Source organism: Rhinoraja longicauda, chromosome 18, assembly GCF_053455715.1.
Source record: "Rhinoraja longicauda isolate Sanriku21f chromosome 18, sRhiLon1.1, whole genome shotgun sequence".
NCBI classification, from domain to species: Eukaryota; Metazoa; Chordata; class Chondrichthyes; order Rajiformes; family Arhynchobatidae; genus Rhinoraja; species Rhinoraja longicauda.
This window is the reverse complement of record NC_135970.1, coordinates 6,851,353-6,878,086: the sequence shown is the minus strand read 5'-3', so window position 1 is coordinate 6,878,086 and position 26,734 is coordinate 6,851,353. Positions and strand designations below refer to the sequence as shown.

General features: G+C 45.4%; 1 protein-coding gene across 1 annotated transcript in view; it reads right to left on the bottom strand.

Annotated features, from left to right (window-relative positions):
- Window positions 1–2,179: 2,179 nt before the first annotated feature.
- The window catches only part of LOC144602217 (lysosomal acid phosphatase-like), a 51,097-nt gene continuing 26,542 nt past the window's right edge, over window positions 2,180–26,734 (bottom strand). The window contains exons 6-11 of the mRNA XM_078415033.1: window positions 24,707–24,793; window positions 24,079–24,211; window positions 16,943–17,034; window positions 14,520–14,626; window positions 13,368–13,549; window positions 2,180–12,665 (exon numbers count right to left, since the gene is read on the bottom strand). Of these exons, the coding sequence (XP_078271159.1) occupies window positions 12,535–12,665; window positions 13,368–13,549; window positions 14,520–14,626; window positions 16,943–17,034; window positions 24,079–24,211; window positions 24,707–24,793 (732 nt within the window). The 3' untranslated portion in view covers window positions 2,180–12,534. The remainder of the gene's footprint in view (window positions 12,666–13,367; window positions 13,550–14,519; window positions 14,627–16,942; window positions 17,035–24,078; window positions 24,212–24,706; window positions 24,794–26,734) is intronic.

Here is a 26,734-nt window from a genome sequence, read left to right as displayed (position 1 = left end):
ATACCGCCCACATTGTGGATTGTTTAACGGGCAGGGTGGGAATGTTTGAGTTGCGATGTTTTCTGGGGTCCAGTTTGTCTCCAGCTTTTCAATGCTGGGGATTAAACAGATGCATCAAACTTAGCTGATGGGACAAGCTGAGTGGAATTTGTGAATGTGAATGGGCAAGGACATGGTAGATGGATGTGTGGGGAAAAAGCAGGTTATTCACGGCAATAGGAAACAATATAGAAGAAAGGCAGAGTTAAAAACAAAAATGGTGAGATAATCGATGTTGGCGTTGAGAGATGCAGCCATCCTTGTACGCTCACTGCAGGTCAACGTACGGGTACTGAAACACTTGAAAAGGCAATGATACGTTGGCCTATTGTTGGAAATTGGATACAGAAACATAAAATGCTGGAAATACTCAGCAGGTCACATTTGTGGAAGAGAAAAAAGTTAATGTTTCACCCTTTGTCTGATTTTCGAAGAAGACAAAAGCTCTGAGCTGTAGAGGGGATGGGGATGGGCAAGGTTATGATCAATGGGTGTGTGGAAGCAGAAGGAGGAATTGAGAAGTTGCAAAATATAGAACAGGGCAAGCTGGGCATATCGCCCACCCCTTGGAGGGAAGGAAAAGCAAAGCAAAGAAACAAGCCAAGTTAATATCACAGATGGACGACTGATGTGGTCAGAAAATAAGTTTACCCACGTTGTAGCTTCAACTGTAGAGTTCTGAAGACTGCGACATGCTCGGACAGATGATGAGGTGTTGTATCTGAAGCTTGCATTGTCCCTCGTAACTGTACAGGAGGCCACAGACTACTGGGTCAGAGAGCAAATGGGATGCAGAATTAAAGTGGCAGCAATGGGAAGCTCAGAGTTGCCCCTCTGGACAGAACACAGATGCTCCACAAAACTAAAAATGCATTTAACTCCAAATAAAGGTTCTGGAACCAGAACGCGAAGGACCTGAAATCTAACACCCCAATAACTTGGCATCATCGACCACGCACAAGTTGGAGTGTGATGAAATTCTCTCCAATTGCATTTATTCACAAAATGCTGGTGTAACTCAGCAGGTCAGGCAGCATCTCAGGAGAGAAGGAATGGGTGACGTTTCGGGTCGAGACCCTTCTTCAGACTCAAGATGCTGCCTGACCTGCTGAATTACTCCAGCATTTTGTGAATAAATACCTTTGACTTGCACCAACATCTGCGGTTATTTTCTTATGTCTCCAATTGCATGGATAAATGCAGCTGTAATAATCTCAAATAGCCCCACACCACCTTAAACATTCATTCCCTCGACCCATTGGCATAAAGTGGGTTAAAGTGTGTACCATCTACATTGGACAGCGGCCTTCAAACCTGCAGCTGTGGCGGACAAGGTCAGTCGGCACATGGAACACCACCTCCTCCTGCAGCATACAGTCCGTCCTGACTAGGGGTAATGTATCACTGGTTCTACATCTTTGTTAGGTCTAAATTCTGGAACTCCCTCCCCGATAGCACTACAGTTAAAAGAAAGCTCACCCTCAAATCTTCTCCACGGAAAATGTAGATACCGGCTCTGTCAATGACAGCCAGATCCTGAAAATGATTTTTAAAATCCATCTCGTACTTTAATTCTATTTTTTCTCCTTCTCTCAGAATTCTAGGGGCTAGTGGAATCAAGGGATATGGGGAGAAGGCAGGCACGGGGTATTGATTGTGGGCGATCAGCCATGATCACAATGAATGGCTGTGCTGGCTCGAAGGGCCGAATGGCCTCCTTCTGCACCTATTTTCTATGTTTCTATAAAGATTCCACTGAATGAAAGAAACTTTATTATCACACGAGACAAGTCAGTGGTATTCTTTGCATTGCCAAACAAAGATATGCAAAGAGTCACCACATAAAGGGCACCGACACGGATCCTTCACCACCCTCCCTCAGCCAGCACCACCAGTTTGTTAAACATTCTCTCCAGGTCGCTGCCTTATCAGATCCACCATTTTGTCTCTCTGACCCACCCTCTACACCCCAGAGATGTAAAATGAGTCTTTAGTTTCTACAGTAACTCTGTGGAATTGTTCCATCCAAGCTCTTCAGAAAGTAAAAAGTAAATGTATTTATAAGGCATATAAATCAGGTTTTAAAGCACAAATTTACAGAATTAGCAGACCAGACTTTGGATTACAAAATTTATTTCTGAGTGCATTTAATACAAAAGTAACGAGATATTGATAACACGTCCAATAGGACATTGATGACTCGCATCAATTTAAGTAAAGGTGTCATGTATCATCAAAGTCAGACCTCCCTACATTTTTTACAAATTCAGAATATTGATGTCCAAAATTCAGAATTTTACATCAAAATTCATAATATGGCACGTAATGCAACTTTGCAGCAAAGAGAAGTATGCACACCAAATGCACATACGCGTTGTGCTACATTCATGTGTGAAAAACGACTATTATTTCCAACAGTCCGTAGTTCTTGGACTACATGTACAATGTTGGGCCTATCATGAGTATATTCTGCTATTTATAGAAAGGTTATTGAACAGAAATACCTTTTGCAACACAAAAAATTGTTGTTTTGTTTTTTCTATTTTGCTTTTTCCTTATACATCCCAATGGTATTGAATAAAAGAACAGTCATAAAATGTATGACTAAGTTATGAGGAAAGAGTTTCATTTAAAACTGCACATACCTAATTTCATTGAAGACACACTTGCTCCAGTCTTTAACAGCAAATCACAACGGTCCATATACCCACACATCCCCTTTAAACTTTGCCTTTTTCATCCTGGGGAAAAGTAGCTTCCAACTGTCTACCTTATCTATATCTCTCATCATGTTGGCTTTCATCTTCCCAGTTTAACTGCAGACACTTGGGTGGGGGGGGGGGGGGGGGGGATGACACGAGGGGTGTGTCAGCCTACAATTGTTTTTCATGGTCCCTTTTATTATCAATTACATCCTGCTATGAAGTTAAATCAATGGTATATTATGTGGAAAATTCTAAACTGTCCACTGTGGTAAAAATAAGGAAAATCTAAATGGCAAGAGATTGCAGAGGTTTCTGGATGTCCTGATGTGTGATTCACAGAAGCTAGGAACTGACTATGTTAATTGAATGTATCACAAAATGCTGGAGTAACTCAGCAGGTCAGGCAGCATCTCTGGAGACTTCAGTCTGAAGAGGAGTCTCGACCTGAAAGGTCACCCATTCCTTCTCTCCAGAGATGCTGCCTGACCTGCTGAGTTACTCCAGCATTTTGTGATATCTTCGATTTGTACCAGCATCTGCAGTTATTTTCCTACACATGTTAACTGAATGTTATTGTGCATTGCCCATGGAACTGAATGCAAGACTCGGGAGGATATACTTCAGTTATATAGAGCATTGGCGAGACCACATCTGGAGAACTCAGTATCCTTATTTGGGGGAGGATTCACCAACTGAGACCTGGAATGGCTGGGCTGTCGAGGAAAGGTTGGAGAGTCTAGGTTTGTATCCCCAGAAGGGAGAGGATTACAAAATCCACTTGATGGACATGAAGAGTCATGTGGGAGAAACTAGGATGAGGTAGTTACCATTTAAAATAAGTGATCATCCACACAAGACAGGCAAAGTATTCTGATAACCCGGGGGAGGTAAAAGATTACCAGGGAGAGATGAATTGACGTTACAATTAGACCTGCCAGCATTTTAATGAACAGTGGAGTGGTGTTGAGGAGCTTCCTCCTAATCCTTACCTTCAAATGAACCAGATAAAGTGGTGCAGGGCTGGGAAGAGTAACCATGACAGCCGATTGGTTTGAAGTTCAGCAATGAAGGGTGGCATAATCAGTTGTCAGAAGGGTGGGGAGTGGGGCTGGGGTACGTGAAAAGCTGCCATTTTTTTGTGGCTTGGCTGAGGGCTGTTTCAGCGATGTGCATTTCAAGATGCTTTATTAGAGAGGTGAAATCACAGAGTTGATAGAAAACTTGGGCACGGATTTCAAAGTCACTAAATTCATAAAATGTGATCAGATAAAACAAGTTAGAGATTAGGATAAAAATATAATTAGAGCAATGATTGATATGTTAAAACTTGTATTAGAGGCACAGGGTAAACCATTCAGCCACTCTCGGCTAACATGTTCCTCGACATTTTGCCCTCTTCACTTCACATCTCTCAATACCATTATCCAACAAAAATATGTAGACCTTGGTCAAAATTCCATCAGTTATGGATTTCTAGTCTTCCATGAGAAAAAACACTTCCTGGTTTTACTTCTTTAATTTTAAGAACATCAGACAATATTAAAAATAGTCTGTTGGGAAGAAACAAGAGTTAACACTTGTGGCTGACAAGCTTTGTATTTCTTTTGAAAGGTACTGCCGAATCTATGGGTTTACTTGCAATTTATAAGTCAGCAGCATTTTGGTTTGGCCTAATTTTAAGATTGTGCTGCTTGTTCTGCATTCCCCAGCGGAGAAAGTTATTTCTCTCCAGCGATCCTCTGAGAATCCCTTTATGTTATCAGATTAATCGTTATAATCCCTGGAAAGTCCGAGTGTTAAAGCCATGTGTAAGACAGCCATGAGCTTGGCTTTGAACTACAATGCAACTTCGACCTACAGTGCCCGCCATAATGTTTGGGACAAAGACCCTTCATTTAATTATTTGCCTCTGTACTCCACAATTTGAGATTTGTAAAAGAAAAATAAATCACATGTGTCAGATTTTAATAAAGGCCATTTTTTATACATTTTAGTTTCACCATGTAGAAATTACAGCAGTGTTTATACATAGTCCCCCCATTTCAGGGCACCATATGTTTGGGACACAGCAATGTCATGTAAATGAAAGTAGTCATGTTTAGTACTTTGTTGCATATTCTTTGCATGCAATGACTGCTTGAAGTCTGATTCATGGACATCACCAGTTGCTGGGTGTCTTCTCTGGTGATGCTCTGCCAGGCTTGTATTGCAGCCATCTTTAGCTTATGCTTGTTTTGGAGTCAAGTCCACTTCAGTTTTCTCTTCAGCATATAAAAGGCATGTTCAACTGGGTTTAGATCGGGTGATTGACTAGGCCACTCAAGAATTGACCATTTTTTAGCTTTGAAAAACTCCTTTGTTGCTTTAGCAGTATGCTGTAGAATGAACCGCCGGCTAATGAATTTTGAGGCATTTGTTTGAATTGAGCAGATAGGATGTGTCTATACACTTCAGAATTCATTATGCTACTACCATCAGCAGTTGTATCATCAATGAAGATAAGTACCTTCAGCAGCCAGACATGCCCAGGTCATAACACCCCAACCACCGTGTTTCACAGATGAGGTGGTATGCTTTGGATCTTGGGCAGTTCCTTCTCTCCTCCATACTTTGCTCTTGCCATCACTCTGATATAAGTTAATCTTCGTCTCATCTGTCCACAAGACCTTTTTCCAGAACTGTGGTTGCTCTTTTAAGTACTTTTTGCCAAACTGTATATAACCTGGCCATCCTATTTTTGCAGCTAACCAGTGGTTTGCATCTTGCAGTGTAGCCTCTGTATTTCTGTTCATGAAGTCTTCTGCGGACAGTGGTCATTGACAAATCCACACATTGACTCCTGAAGAGTGTTTCTGATATGTTGGACAGGTGTTTGGGGATTTTTCTTTATTATAGAGAGAATTCTTCTGTCATCAGCTGTGGAGGTCTTCCTTGGCCTGCCAGTCGCTTTGCGATTAGTAAGCTCACCAGTGCTTTCTTTTTTCTTAATGATGTTCCAAACAGTTGATTTTGGTAAGCCTAAGGTTTGGTTGATGTCTCTGTAGATCAGTGCATGTTCCTTTAACATAGTGACCTCACCACTACTAACCACTCCCCATTGTCTCTGGTATAATTGTAACTTCCCCACCTCCAGCTCGCTCTCTAGTGCCAGTGATGACCACGGACAGCTAGGGCATAATGTATGTGTAGTGTCATTAATAAACTTATATAGTAAAAGACTCTGCCTACGAGTGGCATCCTTTTACATGGTGTCAGATCGGTAGACTTGCGTCTCCTGTTTATCGGTTTTTAGTTTATCATTTGTTTCTCCCAATTGTGTCCCCTCCTTCCACTTTGCCATGTCTTCCTCGTGTCGTCGTCCGGACACGCTCGTTTTCGATGAGGACATAGTGCACCGCTGGACTGTCTTCCAGCGGGACTACGAACACTATATAGCGATTGCCTATCCTGATGCAACTGCTGCGATAAAAGCTCACCTGCTCCTCAACCTGGCTGGTCCGGAGGCAATGGAACGCTATGCGTCGTTCCAATTCGTCCCTCCGGAGGACCGCAACGACCCGGTATGTCTCATGGCTAAGTTCACTGCCCTGTGCGATATACCCACCAATAACATTATCGAACGTTTCAAATTTTTCTCGCGGCGTCAGACTCCAGGGGAGCACGTTGACGCCTTCATTGCATCTTTACGACATATGGCTCGGCGGTGCCGCCTTCAAACGATTACACCCGACGAGATGATCAGGGACGTCCTGGTCAACGGTCTCCTAAACTCTAAGCTGCGGGATGAGCTCCTGATGAAGCCTGACCTGTCGCTGACGGACGCCATACATGCCGCACGCATGGCCTCTGCTGTTGGCTCAGTATCTCGGCCGGCGCCCCAGGACATAAATTTCACCGGCCGCCGGCGATTGAATGACCCGCAGACCCGGGTCGCCCCCTCCGCGCCCGCTATGGTCACCCCTCGCAGATGCCCAAACTGCAACTTCTCGTCACACAGGTATAACGTTTGCCCAGCGCAGGGCAAAACTTGTAATTCCTGCGGGAAGCAGAACCATTTTTCTGCAGCTTGTCGTTCTCGTGGGAGACCTGTCCCTGCTCCTAGAGGGAGTCTAAACAACCTTGCCAACGATGATAGCGAAACCGGTTCCCGGAACCAACATGAGGTACTCCATGGCTCAGATACGACTTCCTCCCATGGAGACTCTCTGGTGTTTTCGCTCTTGGGAGCACCTGCATTGATAACGGATCCATCCGTGCATGTTACAGTCAATGGACACTCCTTCCCTGCCAAGGTCGATACTGGGGCGTTTGCAAATGTTATGTCTGTGCGCCTCTTCGAGCAGATAAGTTCGGGGGAGAGGGTTACTCCTGACAACTCCCGCCTCCATGCCTATGGGGGAGGCGTTCTGATTGCCGTGGGAAAGGCAACGGTTATCTGTACTGTTCTGGAGACCTCTCGGCCCCTCACGTTCCTCCTGCTAGCATCTGAAAACGTCACCCTGCTGGGCGCCCGTGCATGCCAGGACTTTGGTTTGGTCTCATTTCACCGCGACATCCACCTGGTGCAGGCCCCCATGGACCCCCTGATCGAGTACCCTGACCGATTTGATGACGTCCTGGGGAAGCTGCCCTGTGCCTACAAGATCGTTGTGGACCCGGGGGTCGACCCAGTGGTCAGACCGGCCCACCGTGTGTCTTTTGCCATGAAGGGCCGCGTGGAGTCCACACTACGTGGCATGGTGGACATGGGCATCCTCAAGGAGGCGAGTGCCCCCACCCAGTGGGTCTCCACCATGGTGGTCGCTGCCAAGAAGGACGCGAGCGAGATCAGGATCTGCATCAACCCCAAGGACCTGAACCTGGCTATTAAACGCCCGCACTACCCCATGCGGACGGTGGAGGACGTCGCGGCACAGGTCGGTCCAGCCACGGTTTTCTCGGTCCTGGATGCCAAGAGCTCCTTTTGGCAGATACCGCTGGATGCACGTTCCTCCTTCCTGACCACCTTCAGCACACCGTTCGGCAGGTTCTGTTTCCTCCGCATGCCTTTTGGGATCAACTCGGCAAGCGAGGTTTTTCAGCGTACGATGGAGCAGCTGTTTGCTGGGTTGCCGTGCGCCATCATCGTGGATGACATCTTGGTGTACGGGAGGGACGTCGCTGAGCATGACCGACACCTCCGCCAGGTCCTGGACAAGGCTCGTGAGATCAACCTCAAGCTTAATCGAAGGAAGTGTCGGTTCCGCGTGGAGGAAGTCACCTACGTCGGCCACGTTTTCACGGCGGGTGGCCTGAAGCCAGACCCCGCGAAGACGGCGGCGATCACCGAAATGCCCGCTCCCACTGACGTGCCCGGCCTGCAGCGCTTCCTGGGCATGGTCAACTACTTGGGTAAGTTCATACCCGACCTCAGCGAACTGAGTGCCCCCCTGAGGGAGCTGACCAAGAAGGACAATGCCTGGGTCTGGCTCCCGCACCACCAATCGGCCTTCGTGGCCCTGAGGTCCAGACTCGCACGGACCCCGACTTTGCAGTTTTTCGACCTGAACAGGCCAATTGTCCTCACCTGCGATGCATCTCGGTTCGGCCTTGGTGCTGCCTGCCTGCAGCTCTACGACGACCGACAGCTGCCCGTCTCCTATGCCTCTCGCACAATGACCCCTGCTGAACAGCGCTACGCGCAGATTGAAAAGGAGCTCCTTGCCGTGGTGTTCGCGTGCTCCAAATTCAGAGACTACGTTCTGGGAAAAACTTTCACCATCGAAACAGACCACCAGCCGCTGGTCTCTATTTTAAACAAGCCCATCCACGCAGCCTCGTCCCGCTTGCAGCGAATGATGCTGCAGCTGCAGCGTTTTACATTCGAAATCGTGTACCGCAAAGGCAAGGAGATGTTCGTGGCAGACACTTTGTCCCGTGCCCCACTACCTTCCATTTCCCGCCATCCGTACGAATCGGCTGACCTGATGGTGTTGAACGTCAACATCGTTCCATCTTGGCAGATGCAGTCCCTGGTCACACACACTGCCGCTGATCCGAACCTTCAACAGCTTAAGGGCGTCATCCGCCGTGGCTGGCCTGAACGACGGTCTTCCCTGCCGGCTGGTGCCGTGCCCTACTTCCTGGTTCGGGATGAACTGGTGCTGCACGCGGGCGTGGTGGTGAAGGGTCACAAGGTTGTGGTGCCGGCTGCGCTGCGAGATCACTACTTCCACACTGCCCACAACGGACACCCAGGGGTGGAGGCCACGTTATCCCAGGCCCAAGCACAGTTTTACTGGCCTGGCATGGTCAAGGAGATCCGGGACAGGGTCTCCGCCTGCGCTGCCTGCAACAGCCTATTACCTCATCAGCAGCGCCAGCCTCTCCTGCAGCAGCCGGCTCCCGAGTTGCCATGGATGGCTGTTGCCGCCGATATTTTCGAGTGGCGTGGCAAACACTACCTGGTATTGGTGGACTCCTACTCCAGCTGGTTCGAGGTGGACCTGCTGCCGTCCCTCACGTCTGCTGCCGTCATCGGGAAGCTTCGCCGCCACTTCTCTACCTTTGGTTCCCCGGCATCTCTCCAGTCCGACAACGGCAGCCAGTTTACCAGCGCCGAGTTTGCTGTTTTCGCAAATCGGTGGAACTTCCGCCACATCACCAGCAGCCCCGAGTACCCGCAAAGCAATGGACTTGCAGAGCGCGCTGTCCGCAGCGCTAAGGAACTGATGGAACGTTGCCGGCTTGACAGTTCGGACTTGTACCTTGCCCTCCTCAACCTCCGCAACATCTCCCGGGACCCCGCGCTCGGTTCCCCTGCCCAGCGCCTCATGTCCCGCACCACTAGACCCCCTATCCCCGTCTCCCAGCAATCCCTGCAACCCACGGCTCGGAGCCCTGCTGCTGTCAGGGAGCGCATCACTGAAAAGCAGCTCATTCAGAAGCGCTCCTTTGACAGGTCGTCCCGTCCCCTTCCACCTTTGTTCGCTGGCCAGGTTGTCCGGATGGAGTCGACCTCCGGTCACCACCGGCTGGCCGTGGTCGTCGGCAATGCTGACTCTCCACGGTCGTACCTGGTCAACTACGAGGGCACCGTGTACCGTCGTACCCGCCAGCACCTGATGCTGGTAAACGAGCCTGCACCGCCTCCCGCGATCCCGTATTCACCTCCCGTCCAGTCCGCGGTGCCTGATGTGCCTCCTGCTCCGGTACATCCGCAGTCGCCCCAGCCACCTTCCCCTCCCTCGCCTGCGCGTGCATCGCTTCCCAGTCCTCCTCCTTCCCCTGGTTCCCCAGCCTCTGTACCCGCACCCGTTCATGCTGCTCCTTCGACCGGAGGGGATGGTGGGTTGCGCACCCGCTCTGGGAGAGTGGTCAGGCCGCCTGTCCGGTACGGTGTGTACGAGTAGTCTGCTTGTAGTTTGAGCCTAGCGCATGAGCCGTGGTCACTTTGTTTCCAAGAGGAAGGATGTAGATCAGTGCATGTTCCTTTAACATAGTGACCTCACCACTACTAACCACTCCCCATTGTCTCTGGTATAATTGTAACTTCCCCACCTCCAGCTCGCTCTCTAGTGCCAGTGATGACCACGGACAGCTAGGGCATAATGTATGTGTAGTGTCATTAATAAACTTATATAGTAAAAGACTCTGCCTACGAGTGGCATCCTTTTACAGTCTCTAACAGTTTTATTCTTGTTTCTCAGTCTCATAATGGCTTCTTTAACTTTCATTGGCACAACTTTGGTCCTCATGTTGATAAACAGCAATAAAAGTTTCCAAAGGTGATGGAAAGACTGGAGGAAAGACTATGTGCTGAGAGGTCTCAGACCTACTGCATTAAGGAGGCAATTAAACACACCTGAGCAATTACAAACACCTGTGAAGCCATGTGTCCCAAACATTATGGTGCCTGGGGGGACAATGTATAAACACTGCTGTAATTTCTACATGGTGAAACCAAAATGTATAAAAATGGCCTTTATTAAAATCTGACAATGTGCACTTTCACCACATGTGATTTTTTTCCTATTACAAATCCCAAATTGTGGAGTACAGAGGCAAATAAATAAATGATGGGTCTTTGTCCCAAACATTATGGAGGGCACTGTATATCTACATTCAGCATCAACTCAATGACACAAATTGTGGTCTGTAGATAATACTTAAGCTTTCTGAAGAAGGGTCTCGAACCGAAACATCCCCATTCCTTCTCTCCAGAAATGCTGCCTGTCCCACTGAGTTACTCCAGCTTTTTGTGCCACCATAAGGTTTCTTTGGAATTGAAATACTTAAAGATCTGTTTGGCACACAGACACATTCTAGTAAAGATTACATCGTACAAGACGCACAGGAAACAGTGGAACCCAGAACATCAAAAGATTCCTGACCCTTGAATATATCAGTTCAGACATTCTGTTGAGCAGCACAAGCACTTGACATGTGGACGGTTCACTCTATATACATACTACACACCTCTTGATCATTCACTCTCAGGTGTCAACCCGACGGCACGCTGCGCCATCAAGACACGCCATGTTCGAGGGTAGATCAATTCCACTGCTTCAATAGTACATCTCTGTTTTCCCCTTTAAAGCTTCGGCCATGGTGAGGGTGGGGGAGGCGAGACGCCTGCATTAGTTTGGTCCAACTTTAGCTGCGATGGCACAAACAGGACCCATGATTCTGCATTTTGATCTGCACATTAGTTTTGCATTCCTGCAGCCTCGATCAAAACTAGCACATAAACGTTTCAAGAAGCGGTTACATGTCAAACGATTTCTAGGTCTGTATATCTGCAGCACTTTCGTGTTTAAAAACACGCTGTCCACAACATTGAACCATGAGTGAGTGATGTTAGATTGGGCATGGCCAGACCGACGGGGGAACAGATCTGGATTTTTCTTGCAGTTGGAGTCATGGGAAAGGTGAATGAAAGTTGGGCCCAGTCAGTATTGTTCACCGGTCAGCAGTCAGGTTCTCAAAGTTGAGCAAAACTAATACTGGAAAAGAAACCACTGGTAAAGCAGCAAAGCACAAGGTTTTGCTGTTGAATTATTTAATTGACAGTGCTAGTTGTTTAATTGGAACACCTGCTTTATAGTCTTTTCCACAGTATAATCTTCATCCTTAACTCAAACTAAAATCACCAGTTTAATAAAACTTACTTTGTAAAAAACAGTGAGAAGCATTTGGTCCCATAAGCTGACTCACAATGGAAGAGTCATGTCGAGTCGTGTACAAGAGGCTGGAAGGGGCAGTCCCTCTGGTTGATTCTGCAGCTATGATGCAATTAAACCACTGTTCACATTTAAAACATGCCCAGACACTGCAACAAGACTTAAGCAAGTTGGGAGCAGAACAAAGGGGGCACCCAACAAAAGTTACTCCAGAGAAGTTGAGGATGGAATTCGATAGTGTAGAATGTGCAAGAGATCTGAGTCAGGAGGAATGGGAGTGTGGGGTTCTGTGCTGTGGACTGCCGGTAGAGACAAAGATGAGGGGTGGGGCTGGAGGCAGTGAATTGGATGAGCACTTTAATAGCAAGACTGATGGAATAGACAGTGGAATCAAGGACTGCAGGGAGGAGGATGGTGCATTTGTAAGGCATCTGGATTATAAATGTGGTGAGCTAGCTGATTCAAAAGACCCTCGTCACAACACAGCAGTGAAGAAGCAAATCCTGCAGCAATTAGTCTGTGATCTCACGTCTCCAGGTTCCTCCAGCCTCCCTCAGCCTGGGATGGCTGGAATGACAATCCAGTCAATCCTCCTCCTGGTGGGCTGGTACGAGTAAGGCCAGTGACAGTCAGGCCAGTTCATCGCTGTTGGTCGGCACTCGATCTCGTCGTGACTTGTGGTTCCAGCACCAGTACAGGATAATCCCAAACAAGATCAACAGGGCAAAGCACACGCCCAGCATCACACCCAGAATCACCGCTGCAAAACACAACATTCAGCCGCTCCATAAGTCCAGGCAGCTTCACAACATGCACGCCCTCTGTCACACACCTGGAGACTCGGTTATGTTTGCTTCGGGGGAGACAAATAGGATTCTATGGCTGAAGGGCCTAGATCTCACCCAAGGTGCCCATGTCACCACTTAAAACCTAAAACTAGTCTTTGAAAGGAAATGGAACCCAGGGTCCTCATGCCAACCTGGTCTTTGCTTAAGATCTTACCAATGTCACATTCAATTTAATATAAGTGGCATATTAGAAAGCTTAAGATGCCTGCTTCTGAGTTGTTTCCAAAACAAATGAGAAAGAGTTTTACATTGTCCCACCATTTCTGCACTCAATTGCGAACACTGTTGTGACATGGCCCAACAATACATAACTAACACGATGGTAGTGTTGAGCCACATTAAAACCTCTTGGCTGCTGCAGAGCCAGGGTAACAGACTTGGGTATGTCTTGCCTCGTGTCCATGGGCAGCTCACTTGAATTGTGCTACCCCAACAACCTGTCTCCGGTGGTGCACAACCACTTGAACTCTGCTCATTATTCCCAAGATCACGTTCTGGGGTACTAAAGCTACCCTGTTACTTGAGGTAGGGAAAATGATAGTGGGAATCAGAGGGGAGTTTCCCAGGCTGACATGGATCAGCAACAAGCCCTCGACTTGCTCCATTATTGTTACCTGCATGCATGGAGTTGTCAGCGATCTTGCATTCCACATCCCAGTTGTCAGTGATCAGATGTTTGGTGAGTCGAATGAAGTCTTGCAAGGGACAATGCTTAGTACAGTTTGGAAGAATCAGAAGATGTGGCTCGGACTGTGAATCAGACTGGTTCTTCAAGTACATATCTAGAGTGAAGGACCTAGAGAAACCACATGTAGGTAAAACATTGTAAAGTGCAGCACAGGAACAGGCCCTAGGGCCCATGATATCTATACGAGCATGATGCCAAACAGAACTAATCTCATCTGTCTGCACATTTCTTGGATACAGTCATAGAGCATGGAAACAGGCCCTTTAGCTCAACTTACTCACGTCGACCAACATGCCCCATCTACACTAGTCCCACCTGCCTACGTTTGGTCAATATCCCTCTAAACCCATCCTATCCATGTATCTGTCCAAATGTGCCTTAAACGTTGTGATAACAGCTACCCCAGCTACCTCCTCTGGCAGCTCGTTCTATATCTCTACTATCTTCGGTATGAAAAAAGTTGCTACTCAGGATCCTATTACCCATCACCTTCTGTAAAAAAAAAATCTGCCCCATACATTTTCTTTAAACTTTGTCCATTTCACCTTAAAGCTAAGCCCTTTAGTCTTTGCCATTTCCATCCCGGGAAAAAATGGTTCTGATGTCTACTCTATTTATGTTTAACTTAATTTATATACTTTTATCAAGATAGACACAAAATGCTGGGGTAACTTAGTGGGACAGGCAGCATCTCTGGAGAGAAAGAATGGGTGACGTTTCAGGTCGAGACCCTTCATCAGATTGATTAACTTTTTTTTATATACAGAGGGTAGTAGAGATATGTCAATCTGAAGAAGGGTCTCAACCCAAAACATCTCCCATTCCTTCTCTCCAGAGATGCTGCCTGTCCCGCTGAGTTACTCCAGCATTTTGAGTCTATCCGTTTTAAACCTGCATCTGCAGTTCCTTCCTACTTTTATTAAGTCTCCCTCAACCTCCGGCATTCCAGAGAACACTATCCAAGTCTGTCTAATCTCTTTTTATAGCTAATACCCTCTAAGAGGCCCTGGATGGAAGACATGGTTGTCTGAAGAGAGGGCAGCAGGTTGTGTGCCACAGAGAGAGCACCAGCACCTACCTGTCATCTTCTTGAAACAGCTCAAACATATAACAGGTAGCGTACGGGGGAATAATACTGTTGTACACATTCAGTGCCATCTGCAGAGCGATCAGCGTCACGTCATGCTGTGGAAAAGTTATTTTGCAGTTAGAAACTGTACTCCAAAGCCTCTCTTCCACTGTGCCCAATTCAATGCCAATCTCCATCAGCCAGGGTATCTGATGCTAGACAGTAAGTTGGTGCAACTTATTCCCATATTATCCCCATGACATTGGTCGGACATTTGGCCCATTGAGTCTATCTCAATACTCACTGCATTGCCACCAGCCCCACTCCCACTAGCTGCACATCCACCAGCCACATTCCCCCAATTACATTCTTGCCCCCTTCCCAACAGATCCATTCCCCCATTACCTGCTTTCCTATTGTCTCTTACATATTTATCAAGTCTGGGAACTCTGGAGGTCAGGATTGGACATGGGTCGGTGGAATGGAGGGGGTCTTTCTACTAGTTGCACCATGTTGTCACTCATCAGGGTGGTGCAACAAGACCAACCCTGACATGATCCAACGCTGCCTCCACCTGGCCCCTTCTCCAGGGAAATCACCAGAGTATGAGCAGTCAGAATAATTGGATTCCAGCACCTAATACAGGGCACGACCACCCAAAACAGAAATGCCTTGGGCAAGCCAAGTAAACCAGCCTAAGCTACCCAGGGTATCCCAATCTTTCAAAGAAAAATAAACATTTCTCATTGTAGGTGACATTGCACCCAGGTGCCGTTGTGCTGTAGGGAAACACTGTGCAACGTATCACTCTCTATCCCTCCCCCCACCCAAGTCGCACCAGCTTCTCGTTTTCACCCTTCAAACAGCTAACAATGGCCTGTTTCCTTAATCATCGCATATTTTTGCATATCTTTCATTCATTGTTCTTTATCTCTCCACCGTCTATATCTCTCGTTTCCCTCATCCCTAACCAGTCTGAAGAAGGGTCTCGACCCGAAATGCTCTGGAGATGCTGCCTGTCCCGCTAAGCTACTCCAGCTTTTTGTGTCTATCTTTGGTATAAACCAGCATCTGCAGTTCCTTCTTACGCATAAAAGTACTGGTTCTGTCCTTTACATTCTTACATTTGACAATAGAAGACCAAGTGGAAACACCCAGGCTCAGAACACAGGCACATCCTAGACGTTCTGCGATGAATGATATGCTGGCGAGGTCTGCATCTATTGCCCATCCAGAATTTTCCTTCAACATCTTAAACCAGTCCAATCATTTTGGTGAAGGTGTTCCAACAGTGCTGAGAGTTGGCAGTTCCAGGATGCATGCAAAGATGCACACAAGCACCAGGAACTTGCCAGCAATATTGAGGAAACACCATCACTCAGTTCCTGAACAATCCACTCTTCCCAGCATTATCACCCAGCCCCTTGACAGCCCACAACCCCACCACGTATCATGAATTGATCATTACTACTGGAAAATGTGCTCATGAAGATAGTTTTCTTTGCCAGGAATCAAATAAGGATTTATTCACAAAATGCTGGAGTAACTCAGCAGGTCAGGCAGCATCTCGGGAGAGAAGGAATGGGTGACGATTCGGGTCGAGACCCTTCTTCAGACTGAATTTTGTGAATAAATACCTTCGATTTGTACCAGCATCTGCAGTTATCATATCATATCATATCATATATATACAGCGTGGAAACAGGCCTTTTCGGCCCACCAAGTCCGCGCCGCCCAGCGATCCCCGTACATTAACACTATCCTACACCCACTAGGGACAATTTTTACATTTACCCAGCCAATTAACCTACAAACCTGTACGTCTTTGGAGTGTGGGAGGAAACCGAAGATCTCGGAGAAAGCCCACGCAAGTCACGGGGAGAACGTACAAACTCCTTACAGTGCAGCACCCGTAGTCAGGATCGAACCCGAGTCTCCGGCGCTGCATTAGCTGTAAAGCAGCAACTCTACCGCTGCGCTACCGTGCCGTCTTCTTATATCAAATAAGGATTGATATCCAAAACATCATGTATAGGAAAGAAATGCAGATATTTAAATCGAAGGTAGACACTAAATGCTGGAGTAACTCAGCGGAACGGGCGGCATCTCTGGAGAGAAGGAATGTTGACGTTTCGGATCGAGACCCTTCTTCAAACATCATTAGACCTTTGAAAGTAGTCTCAACACAGCCTTCAATAAATCATTAGTATCAAATGGAAATACCACACAAATGGCAGAATTCTGTCCAAAAGCCAACACTACCATATCAAGCCACTGGGCATCGACTACCGGCTGTGCTGGGATGAAAGCTTGGTACGTTGTCCAATAACCACTCTCTTGGGGTTGTAAAGTGCATTCCAACCGTTCAACTGCTTACACTTTAATCCATTCTGCTCTACATCCAGTTAACAGAACAATCTAGAATGACTCACCGCTGAATACATGATTAATTTACGATGTGGTGCAGGAGCAGACTCGTTTATTGCTTGATTAATATTTTGCAGGATTTGTTTGAGGAGCAAACCTGGAACAAAAATAAAGCATCAGATGGAAGGCAAAAGCAACCGGAATCAACTTAGAGCTCTACAGTAACTTTGAGGCTACGGGACATACAATCATTGAATTTGTAAAGCGGACTGTACAATGACACATCACACTGCAGGCAGCTCAGTGTAGGGGTGGCTAAAGAACAAGCAGACACTCCAGGAACAGGCAGATGAAACGCCGCACTGAATCTCAATTGAATGAATAACGTGAACAAGCATTTCAGCCTGTAGGAGTTTCCCAAACTTCGGGTCACATGTCACTTTAATTCCCATCTGACATGCCGGTCTCTGGTCAGTCGCACTATTACCATCAGACCTGACACACATCCAGGGAGACCTCATCTTTCATCTGGATTTGATATCAAATCCTCCAACTTTAAGTTGCTGAGTTTTTCCAATCTGCATGCCTCAGATCTGACATCGCCATTTTGGCCCAGTTTTTATTTTTCCATTGGTTTCGTCCACTGTGATGGGAATGTCACACAGCCTTACTATTAACAACAGTGAACGCATAATCGAATTCTAATATTCTAAGCAACTCAACTGGTCTCACCCTATCAGTGATATGCTCCTTTCTCTACCCATCCCCCCCCCCCTCTATATTCTCTGCAATTGAAAACAAACTCGTCTTCTCTTTCCCAGCATTTTCTGCTTTTGTGTCAGATTCCCATTCTAATTTTCATTGAATGTGCCATAACGTCCAAACACCATGGATCGAAATTTGGAAAGTAGGATGAGTGTAAATTCCGTACGCCCCCATGTTACGGAGCAGTTGCGTTTCACGAAAACCGTCTGCATTGCAGCTTTCCACAAATGTGAACTCTTGGCAACAATTGACAAATTTGTTGTTTCATTCACATTGAATTTAGTTTTTGTACCCTCACAAATTCTGTAAAAGTGAAATTTGGGCCTTATCACAAATTTTTTTGAAGTGATTTGTGAATTCCATAAGAGTGAATTTCTGTTACCAGAACAGCCATAACACAGAAGTCCACTGTGGCTAAATATATTTACCATGGTGTTTAGGTACCACAGCATAGCTACTTTAGTTAAAATAAACATTGGGGGTTGTAAACTAAGCTGAGGGCAATAAAATTGATCAGTAATGAGCGACTTTTATTGCGCCGATTTGTTAGAGAAATGTTCGAGTTTTTCTAAATATCAGGAAACATAAGGTTAAAGATAACTCTGGTGAAAGACAAAGGGGAAAGGTTACAGGGATTGATCAATGATAAATTATTTCAAAATGCAGATTCCACATGTAAGCATTGTGTGGTGAGATTTTAAAAATGCTGTGGGTGCTGTGAATCTTTGAGGCACTTTGGGTTCTCTCAGTGTTTCCCTTGAATAAATCGACTTGTTCGATCTATTCGTGAGACATTGTTCTACGAGATGTGACTTGGGACTTGAGACTTTGTGACTTGGGATACAGGTTAAACACAATTATACACAAGCCTCCTACAATTGGGGTAGTCAGCATACTGCACAGGACAGGCATCAACAATGTGGCTCCTATCAGTTGAGTATGTTCAATTTCACCACCTATAGTGAGAAGAGTAGTTTCCATATTGTTGGCAGAAAACCGCAAGTTGTGGCACCAAAAGAACAAAGTGGAGGATAAAAGAAAACGTGGTGACAAGATCGGTGAAGAGTTGAGATTCACAGTACAAACTAGAATGGATCATTATAAAACATTGATCCAAAGAAAATGATAAGAGAAAGGATACGATTTGGAAGCAGCCCTCACTGAGAAAAAAGCTTGGTGGCAGGGACAAGATAACAGTAAATATGTAAAAGGAGTAATTATACTCGCAGTCATGGCAAAGAACTAACAAGGAAAGGTCAAAAATAGCAGCATTAGACAGCGCACAGGACAAGGAACATATGAAACTATGTGGGGGAAATGGAGGCGGCTGTGTTGCTTGCCACCCCTGCCAGTGGACGACAATGATATTGACTGGGGAAGTTTAGACAATGAGATCTATAGATATGGGTAACATGAAGACTATGGACTAACCCTACTCCATGACAAGGATGTAAAGAAATTACCTGTACTCCCAGCAGCTCTGATTTGGACCCAAGTCAGGATGACAGGGTGATTGAACTACACAGACAGACTACGAAGAACCTTTGACAGCCTCAGAGAAACAAATGATTTTCAATGATGTACTCGTATTTAAGAGGAACAAATAGAAGCAGGTGTTTTGGAATGTTAGCAGAGGTAAAGGAGGCTCAGTTATTAGCAGTAATATGAAGAAATAAAGGAAAAGTGAAGGCAGAGAAACCAGAGGGTATAGGTTTTAATTGTGGAAAACCAAAAGCTAGATTAGGTATGAAGGAACTGCAGATGCTGGTTTAAACCAAAGATAGACACAAAATATTGGAGTAACTCAGTGGGACTGGCAGCATCTCTGGAGAGAAGGAATAGGTGACGTTTCGTTTCGGGTCGAGACCCTTCTTCAGTCTGAAGAAGGGACTCAACCCGAAATGTTGCCCATTCCTTCTCTCCAGAGATGCTGCCTGTGCCGCTGAGTTACTCAAGCATTTTGTGTCCATGCTAGGTTAAGTAGGTCGCTCTGATAACAGCCAGGATATCTCACAATTTCGAAATGTTAATGGAAACTGGAAGTTGATAGAGTCCTTGACATGGGGATATTTAAATGTGAGTTTGAACAATGTCTTCCACCATTCTGGTGTGTGAAAACCTAAAGGATTTGGATTATTTCCTCGAGGTGCCTAACACTGTGTTTTACTTTTTTTCTTCAGTGAAAATGATATTGCTTAAGTGTGTGGATGTCTTTGAGATTCAGCACATTGCACGAGGCAAGGCAACCTGCGGGTTAATTTTGATTTGGATGAAATGTGAAAATGCATGAAGTAAGTGTGTGCAAAGATTGTTATATTGTTTTGTTAGATTGGTTCTGGGAGAATGTTGAATTAATCCTACAATCCAGATGGAATAGGATGTGACAGAATGATTCTGCTCTATTTTAAATATATTTGGAGTATCTCGTGTGTCATAAGAGGTGTCTCTTTATGAAGTTTTGCAGGGGGGGGGGGGGTGCTCCAACCCATTCATCATTTATTCTTTGGAAGCTTTTAATGTGGAAATTAATTGTTTATTCTTTGTTTTCTTTTAGTTACTGAAAGGTTTCCACAGAGAGATGCAGTTTGGTTTTGCCTTATCTGTGTTTTCAGTTTGTTTTATTTTCTTCTCAATTCTTTCCTTTAGAATTGATTTCAAAGAGAGACACTGACCATGTGCGTTAGAAATGTGTCTCTGTTCCACTTATGAGTTGCCAATATTTCTGAAAGAAATTGGCATTTCATTTGAGGAAATTGTGATTTATACTAGGAATTTGAAATTGGTATTCTGGGATTACATTGGAACATTTAGGGAGTGATTTTAAATATTGGTTTTCTTAACAACAATGTATTTCTGAAGGGTTTAAAAATATTGCTTAAGAGTTATGGATTACTGATTTTGAGTTTTTGAGTGAAAGCTTGTTTTGATGTCATCACAGTGTTTGTCTTGCACAATGCAAATGAGCAGCCAGGATGCTTGGTTCCTGGAATGCAAATGTTTGAAGTTCAGCATGTGTCTGGTAAAATGCAAACGAGGGTCCATGCAATACTGCACTGGCTGATTACATCAGGCCCTCTCACACAAAATGCACATTTGAGGGAACTTACGAGGGGAGGCAAAAAGTCAGCAGTCAGAGATGCTGGATTTCCTGACATATGAAAGTAAATACATATGCAGGTCTGATCAGATATATCCAAGAACACTGTGGGAAGCTAGAAAGGAAATCAAAGTCCTGGCTGAGATATGGGATTTATCATTACACACAGGCGACGTGCCGGAAGACTGGAGGGTTGTTAACGCTGTGCTCTGTAAGGATGGCTGCAAAGAAACACATGAGAAATATCGACGAGTCAACCTAACATCTGTGGTAGGCAAGTTATTGGAGGGGATTTTACAGGATAAGATAGGTGCATTTGGATAGACGGGGTGACATGGGATAGTCAGAATGGTTTGTATGTGGGAGATCGTGTCTCACAAATACGAGAGTGCTTTTTTAAAAAGTAACTATCAAGGTTTACGTGGGCAGGGCCGTAGACATAGACACATGGACTTCAGCAAGGCCATTCATATAGTCCCACATGATAGACTGCTCTGGAAGGTTTGATTGCCTGAGATCCAGGGAGAGTTAGCTACCTGGATACAGAATTGGCATCATACAGAGAATGGCGGTAGAAAGTTATTTATCAGAATGGAGGCCTGTGATTTGTGGTGTACCTCAGGAAATGTGTGTTGGGCCCTTTGTAGTTTATCATCTACATCAATGATTTGGATAAAAATGGACAAGGCACGATGAGTCATAGAGTCCTCGAGTGTTACAGTGTGGAAACAGGCCCTTCGGCCCAACTCGCCCACACCGGCCAACAATATCCCAGCTACCCTAGTCCCACTTGCCTGCGCTTGGTCCATAACCTTCCAAACCTGTCCTATCCATGTACCTGTCCAACTGTTTCTTAAATGATGGGACCGTCCCGGCCTCAACTACCGCCTCTGGCAGCTTGTTCCATACACCCACCACCCTCTGTGCGGAAAAAGTTATCCTTCGGATTCCTATTAAATCTTTTCCCCTTCACCTTGAACCTATGTCCTCTGGTCCTCGATTTCCTTTCTCTGGGTAAAAGACTTTGTATCTACCCGATCTATTACTCTCATGATTTTGTATACCTCTATAAGATCTCCCCTCATCCTCCTGCGCTCCATGGAATAGAGACCCAGCCTTCTCAACCTCTCCTTATAGCTCACACCCTCTAGACCTGGCAACATCTCATAAATCTTTTCTGAACCCTTTCAAGCTTGACAATATCTTTCCTATAACATGGTGCCCAGAACTGAACACAATATTCTAAATGCGGTCTCACCAACATCTTATACAACTGCAACATGACTTCCTAACTTCTATACTCAATACTTTGACTGATGGCCAAAGTGACTCGAACTTCAAGGAACCGTGCTCTTGTACTCCTTGATCCCTCTGCTCTACACTACCCAGAGGCCTACCATTTACAAGTCCTGCCCTTGTTCGATGTCCCAAAATGCAACACCTCGCACTTCTCTGTATTAAATTCCATCAACCATTCCTCTGCCCACCTGGCCAATCGATCCAGATCCTGCTGCAATCGTTCACAACCATCTTCACTATCTGCAAAACCACTATCTTTTGTATCATCAGCAAACTAAACAGTAATGGGCCCAACACCGAACCCTGAGGCACACCACTAGTCATAGGCCTCCAGTCCGAGAAGCAACCTTCCACCATCACCCTTTGCTTTATTCCATGGAGCCAATTTGCTATCCAGTCAACTATCTCTCCTTGGATCCCTTGAGATTTAACCTTCCAGAGCAGCCTACCATGCTACCTACTTACCTACCAGCCTACTTACCAAAAAAATTGTTGGACACCTTACTAAAGATTAGTAAGTTTGCAGATGAAAACAAATGATAAAATCATGGTAAAATAAATGATATCGTAGACAGTGAAGATTGTTATCTAAAATTACAATGGGATCTTGATCAGTATGCAGCGCCGGAGACACAGGTTCGATCCTGACTACGGGTGCTGCACTGTAAGGAGTTTGTACGTTCTCCCCGTGACCTGCGTGGGTTTTCTCCGAGATCTTCGGTTTCCTCCCACACTCCAAAGACGTACAGGTATGTAGGTTAATTGGCTGGGTAAATGTAAAAATTGTCCCTAGTGGGTGTAGGATAGTGTTAATGTGCGGGGATCGCTGGGCGGCACGGACTTGGAGGGCCGAAAAGGCCTGTTTCCGGCTGTAGATATATGATATGATATATGATAGTAAGGCAAATGGGCTGAGAAATGACAGATGGAGTTTAATTCAGATAAGTGTGAGGTGTGCATTTTGGGAAGTCAAACCAAAGCAGGATCTTCACAGTGAACTGTGGGGCTCTGGGGAGTTTGTAGTGTAAATGGATCCAGGAATACAAGTACATAGCTCTCTGAAAATAGCCCAACAGGTAGATCGAGTGTGAAGGTGGCTTTTGGCACATTGGTGTTCTTCAATCAGGGAACGGAATATAGAAATTTTGAGATTCTGCTGCAGATGCACAAGACATTGATGAGGCTACACTTGGAGTACTGTGTTCACTTTTGGTTACCTGTTACAGGATAGATACCATTAAATGGAAAGGGTGCAGGGAAGATTTATGAGAATGTTGCCAGGACTTGAGGGCCTGAGCTCTATGGAGCGGTTGGATAGGCTAGAACCTTATTCTTCGGAGTGCAGGAAGCAGAAGGGTGATCTCACAGAGGTGTTTAAAATCAAGAAGGGGATATTAAAACAGTCTATTTCCTTGGGTAGGAACTAGGGCATAGTTTTAGAGTGAGAGGAGAACGATTTAATAGGAATTTGAGGAGCAACTTTTTCCATACAGAGGGAGGTGGGTATGTTGCACAAGCTGCCAGAGGAAGTAGTTGAGGCAGGTACAATAACTACATTTAAAATACATTTGGACAAGCACATGGATAGGAACATTTCAGAGGCTTGGGACCAAAAAGCCAAATGAGACTGGCTGAGATAGATCACCTTGGATGGCATAAGTGGGCTGGAAGAACTGTTTCCATGCTGTGTGAATCTACAACTTAATTCAGTCCCAATTTTATTTTGAAAATTCAGAAACTCAATGCAGCATCAGTGAGGTTTGGGAAAAGGTAAAGAGCAACTTGTGCAGGGGAGGGCAATAGGACCAGGTGCAAAAGCCCTTATCTTCCTGACTTATAGAAAAGGAAGTCAGAAGCTGTTTCAATTCTGAACGCTTTGTGCCTCCCAGCTGCTGATTTCACCGACACAAATGCTGTTTACAGCTGGCTTGACAGATGGCAGAGGCAAGGGGGGGAAATACCAGGTCATTCCAGAAACAGGGTAGATAAGGTCCAGCTTGTAACTGCATCCACTTCACCCTTCACCCGGCACTCACTCACCCCCTTGCAGCCGTGATTTATCTGTCGTTTTGTGGAGTCGGAAAAGGATTTCCATGCCAAAGTCATTCAGTTCTCCCAGACGAGCGATCACTTCTTGTGTTGCCCAGGAAGGCAAGGATAAATTGTGAGTTTTCTGCCAAGGTAGGATTGAAATACAAGTTTACTGGATGAAGTGCAACGCAGATCAGGTTTTGATGGCGAATGATTTGAGAACTAACAGCAGCCTACTATTTCAAAAGCTGTCAAAGCAAAAGGACAGATGAGCTGTCGAAGGGATTCAGCGGTGAAATGAAGTAAATAACTGCGAGAGTAGAAAGGGTTACGGGAGGTTGAGAAAGATGGGCATTTGAATGCAGATTGGCCAATACTGCTCAAGGTCAAAGGTGTGGTGTCAGGCCAGCTCATCACCAGGATGCATTTTAGTTTGTGCTGCTCAATAGCAAAGTCTAGAGCATGTCCTTGGGTAAACAAAACTGGGCAAAGTTCTGCTGACAGCTCTGCGTAGCATGCCCGTGATACTGTTACAAAGGGACAGGTCTCATTTACTCACTGGAAGCAGATTATATATTTGCAGGCTGGTGAGACAAACAACAGCAAGAGGTCCCACATAAATGAACACAATACGTACCTCACAAAATAGGGTGTCATAAACTTTCCATTCATTTTCTATTGTCACCTTCATCTTGGTCTTATTAGATACCATATCCAGGAAACCCTAGAAGGGCAAACGGTGAACAATATTTCAGAAAGCATATTGGTTCATTGTCAAAAGATAGAGGGAGGGTCTGAGACAGGTACTCCACTGGAGGGAAACATTCCCAAGAGGATCAACATTATAACCCTCTCCACAAGAGGGACATCACAGACAGGGATCACCCATCAGCTGGAGGCCTGGCAGAGAAAGGGCAGATGGAGTTTAACCTGAGGAAATGTTGCACTGTGGGAGGCTGAATGCAAGGGTAAAATATACAGATAATGGTGAGAGCCTTAACATCATTGATGTACAGAGGGATCTTGGGGTCCAAGTCCATAATTCTCTGAAAGTGGCAACACAAATAGATCGAGTGGTAAAGGCAGTTCATGGTATGCTTGCCTTCATTAGTTGGGGCATTGCGTATAAGGATCAGGAAGTCATGATACAACTTTATGGGACTTGGGATAAATCACATTTGGAATATTGCATACAGTTCCACTCGCCCCAATGAATGATGCCTTGATAAGTGTAGGAAGGAACTGCAGATGCTGGTTTAAACTGAAGAGACCCAAAAAGCTGGAACAACTCAGCGGGTCAAACAGCATCTCTGGAGAAAAGGAATAGGTGATGTTTCGAATTGAGAGCCTTCTTCAGACTGAGAGTCAGGGGAAAGGGAAACGAGAGATGTAGACGATGATGTAGAGATATATAGAAGTAATGAATGAAAGATATGCAAAAAAGTAACGATGATAAAGGAAAAAGGCCATTGTTAGCTGTGGCCTAGGTGAGAACGAGCACAATGAAGCTCAACAAGACGACTTTGAAGCTGGTACGACTTGGGTGGGGGAGAGATAGAGAGAGGGAATGCAAGGGTTACAAAGTTAGAGAAATCAATATTAATTGATTTTTGATTTTCTGGTGGTGTAGTCATGTTGTGCAAATAGACTTTCTAAAGAGGCAACATTACACTAAATTAGAAAATGTTGGAAGCAATCAGAATAGATATATAGATGTATGAAATATATATGTGTATGTATATAAATTGGACAAATATATGGATAGGACGTTTTTAAGAGCAATTTTTGCCAAATGTAGACAAATGGGACCAGCCCATAATACCAACTTGGTCCGCATGGACAAGGTGGGTGGAAGGCCCTATTTCTGTGCGATATAGCTTTATGTCTCAACCGCTCATACCAGATCTAATAAAAGGGCATCAGCGTCAGAAGGTGACCATGTTCCTCTCTGCACAAATGGTCCCTGACCACACTATAAACCGTGTTTTTAAAAAAAAGTTAGGCAGTTGTGTGTGTCAAAGTTTGATTCAGTGACACATAGCAGCCTATTGAAGAAGAGGGGAATCCTGTGCAGGCAGGTAATACAATGGATGATACACTATCTGTAAACACTTAGAATGATACACTAACTGCAGATGGACGCATCTGTTCCCACGTTCATCTACATTCCTGGACATGTGAAAATAATCTGCCAGAAATTGGGGCGCTGCTAAAGGAGCAATGTCGTATCACTGCCTCCAGGAAAACAAAGAACATGAGGAAATGCTTCCCTTACCACCATTGAGTTAGTAATGGAGTAGAGGGGGTAGGGTAGAGGGGGTAGGGTATTTCTATATCTGCCAAATCAAAGGGCAAGCATAGCCTGTGTCACTTGTAGTCCAATGCCAAGACTCTCCCAGAAAGAGCACTACAGTTTTGGTGCTGGTGTTAAGCAGGTCACATGTGGATGCATGGCAGACTCCGTGAAACCATTCAGTTACAAGTAGCGAAGATCCTGCTGGTGCCATGGCTAATGTTACACTTACACTAACATCACCATAAGCAGATTGCTTGCCCACTTTGTTGTTTCGTTGTTTCGTTGTTTGCGGTTTGGATTTTGCAGCGAGTTGGAATTTTGCAGAGTGCAATTTGACAGCGTCACGTCCCATATGCTTACTGTGCTCGG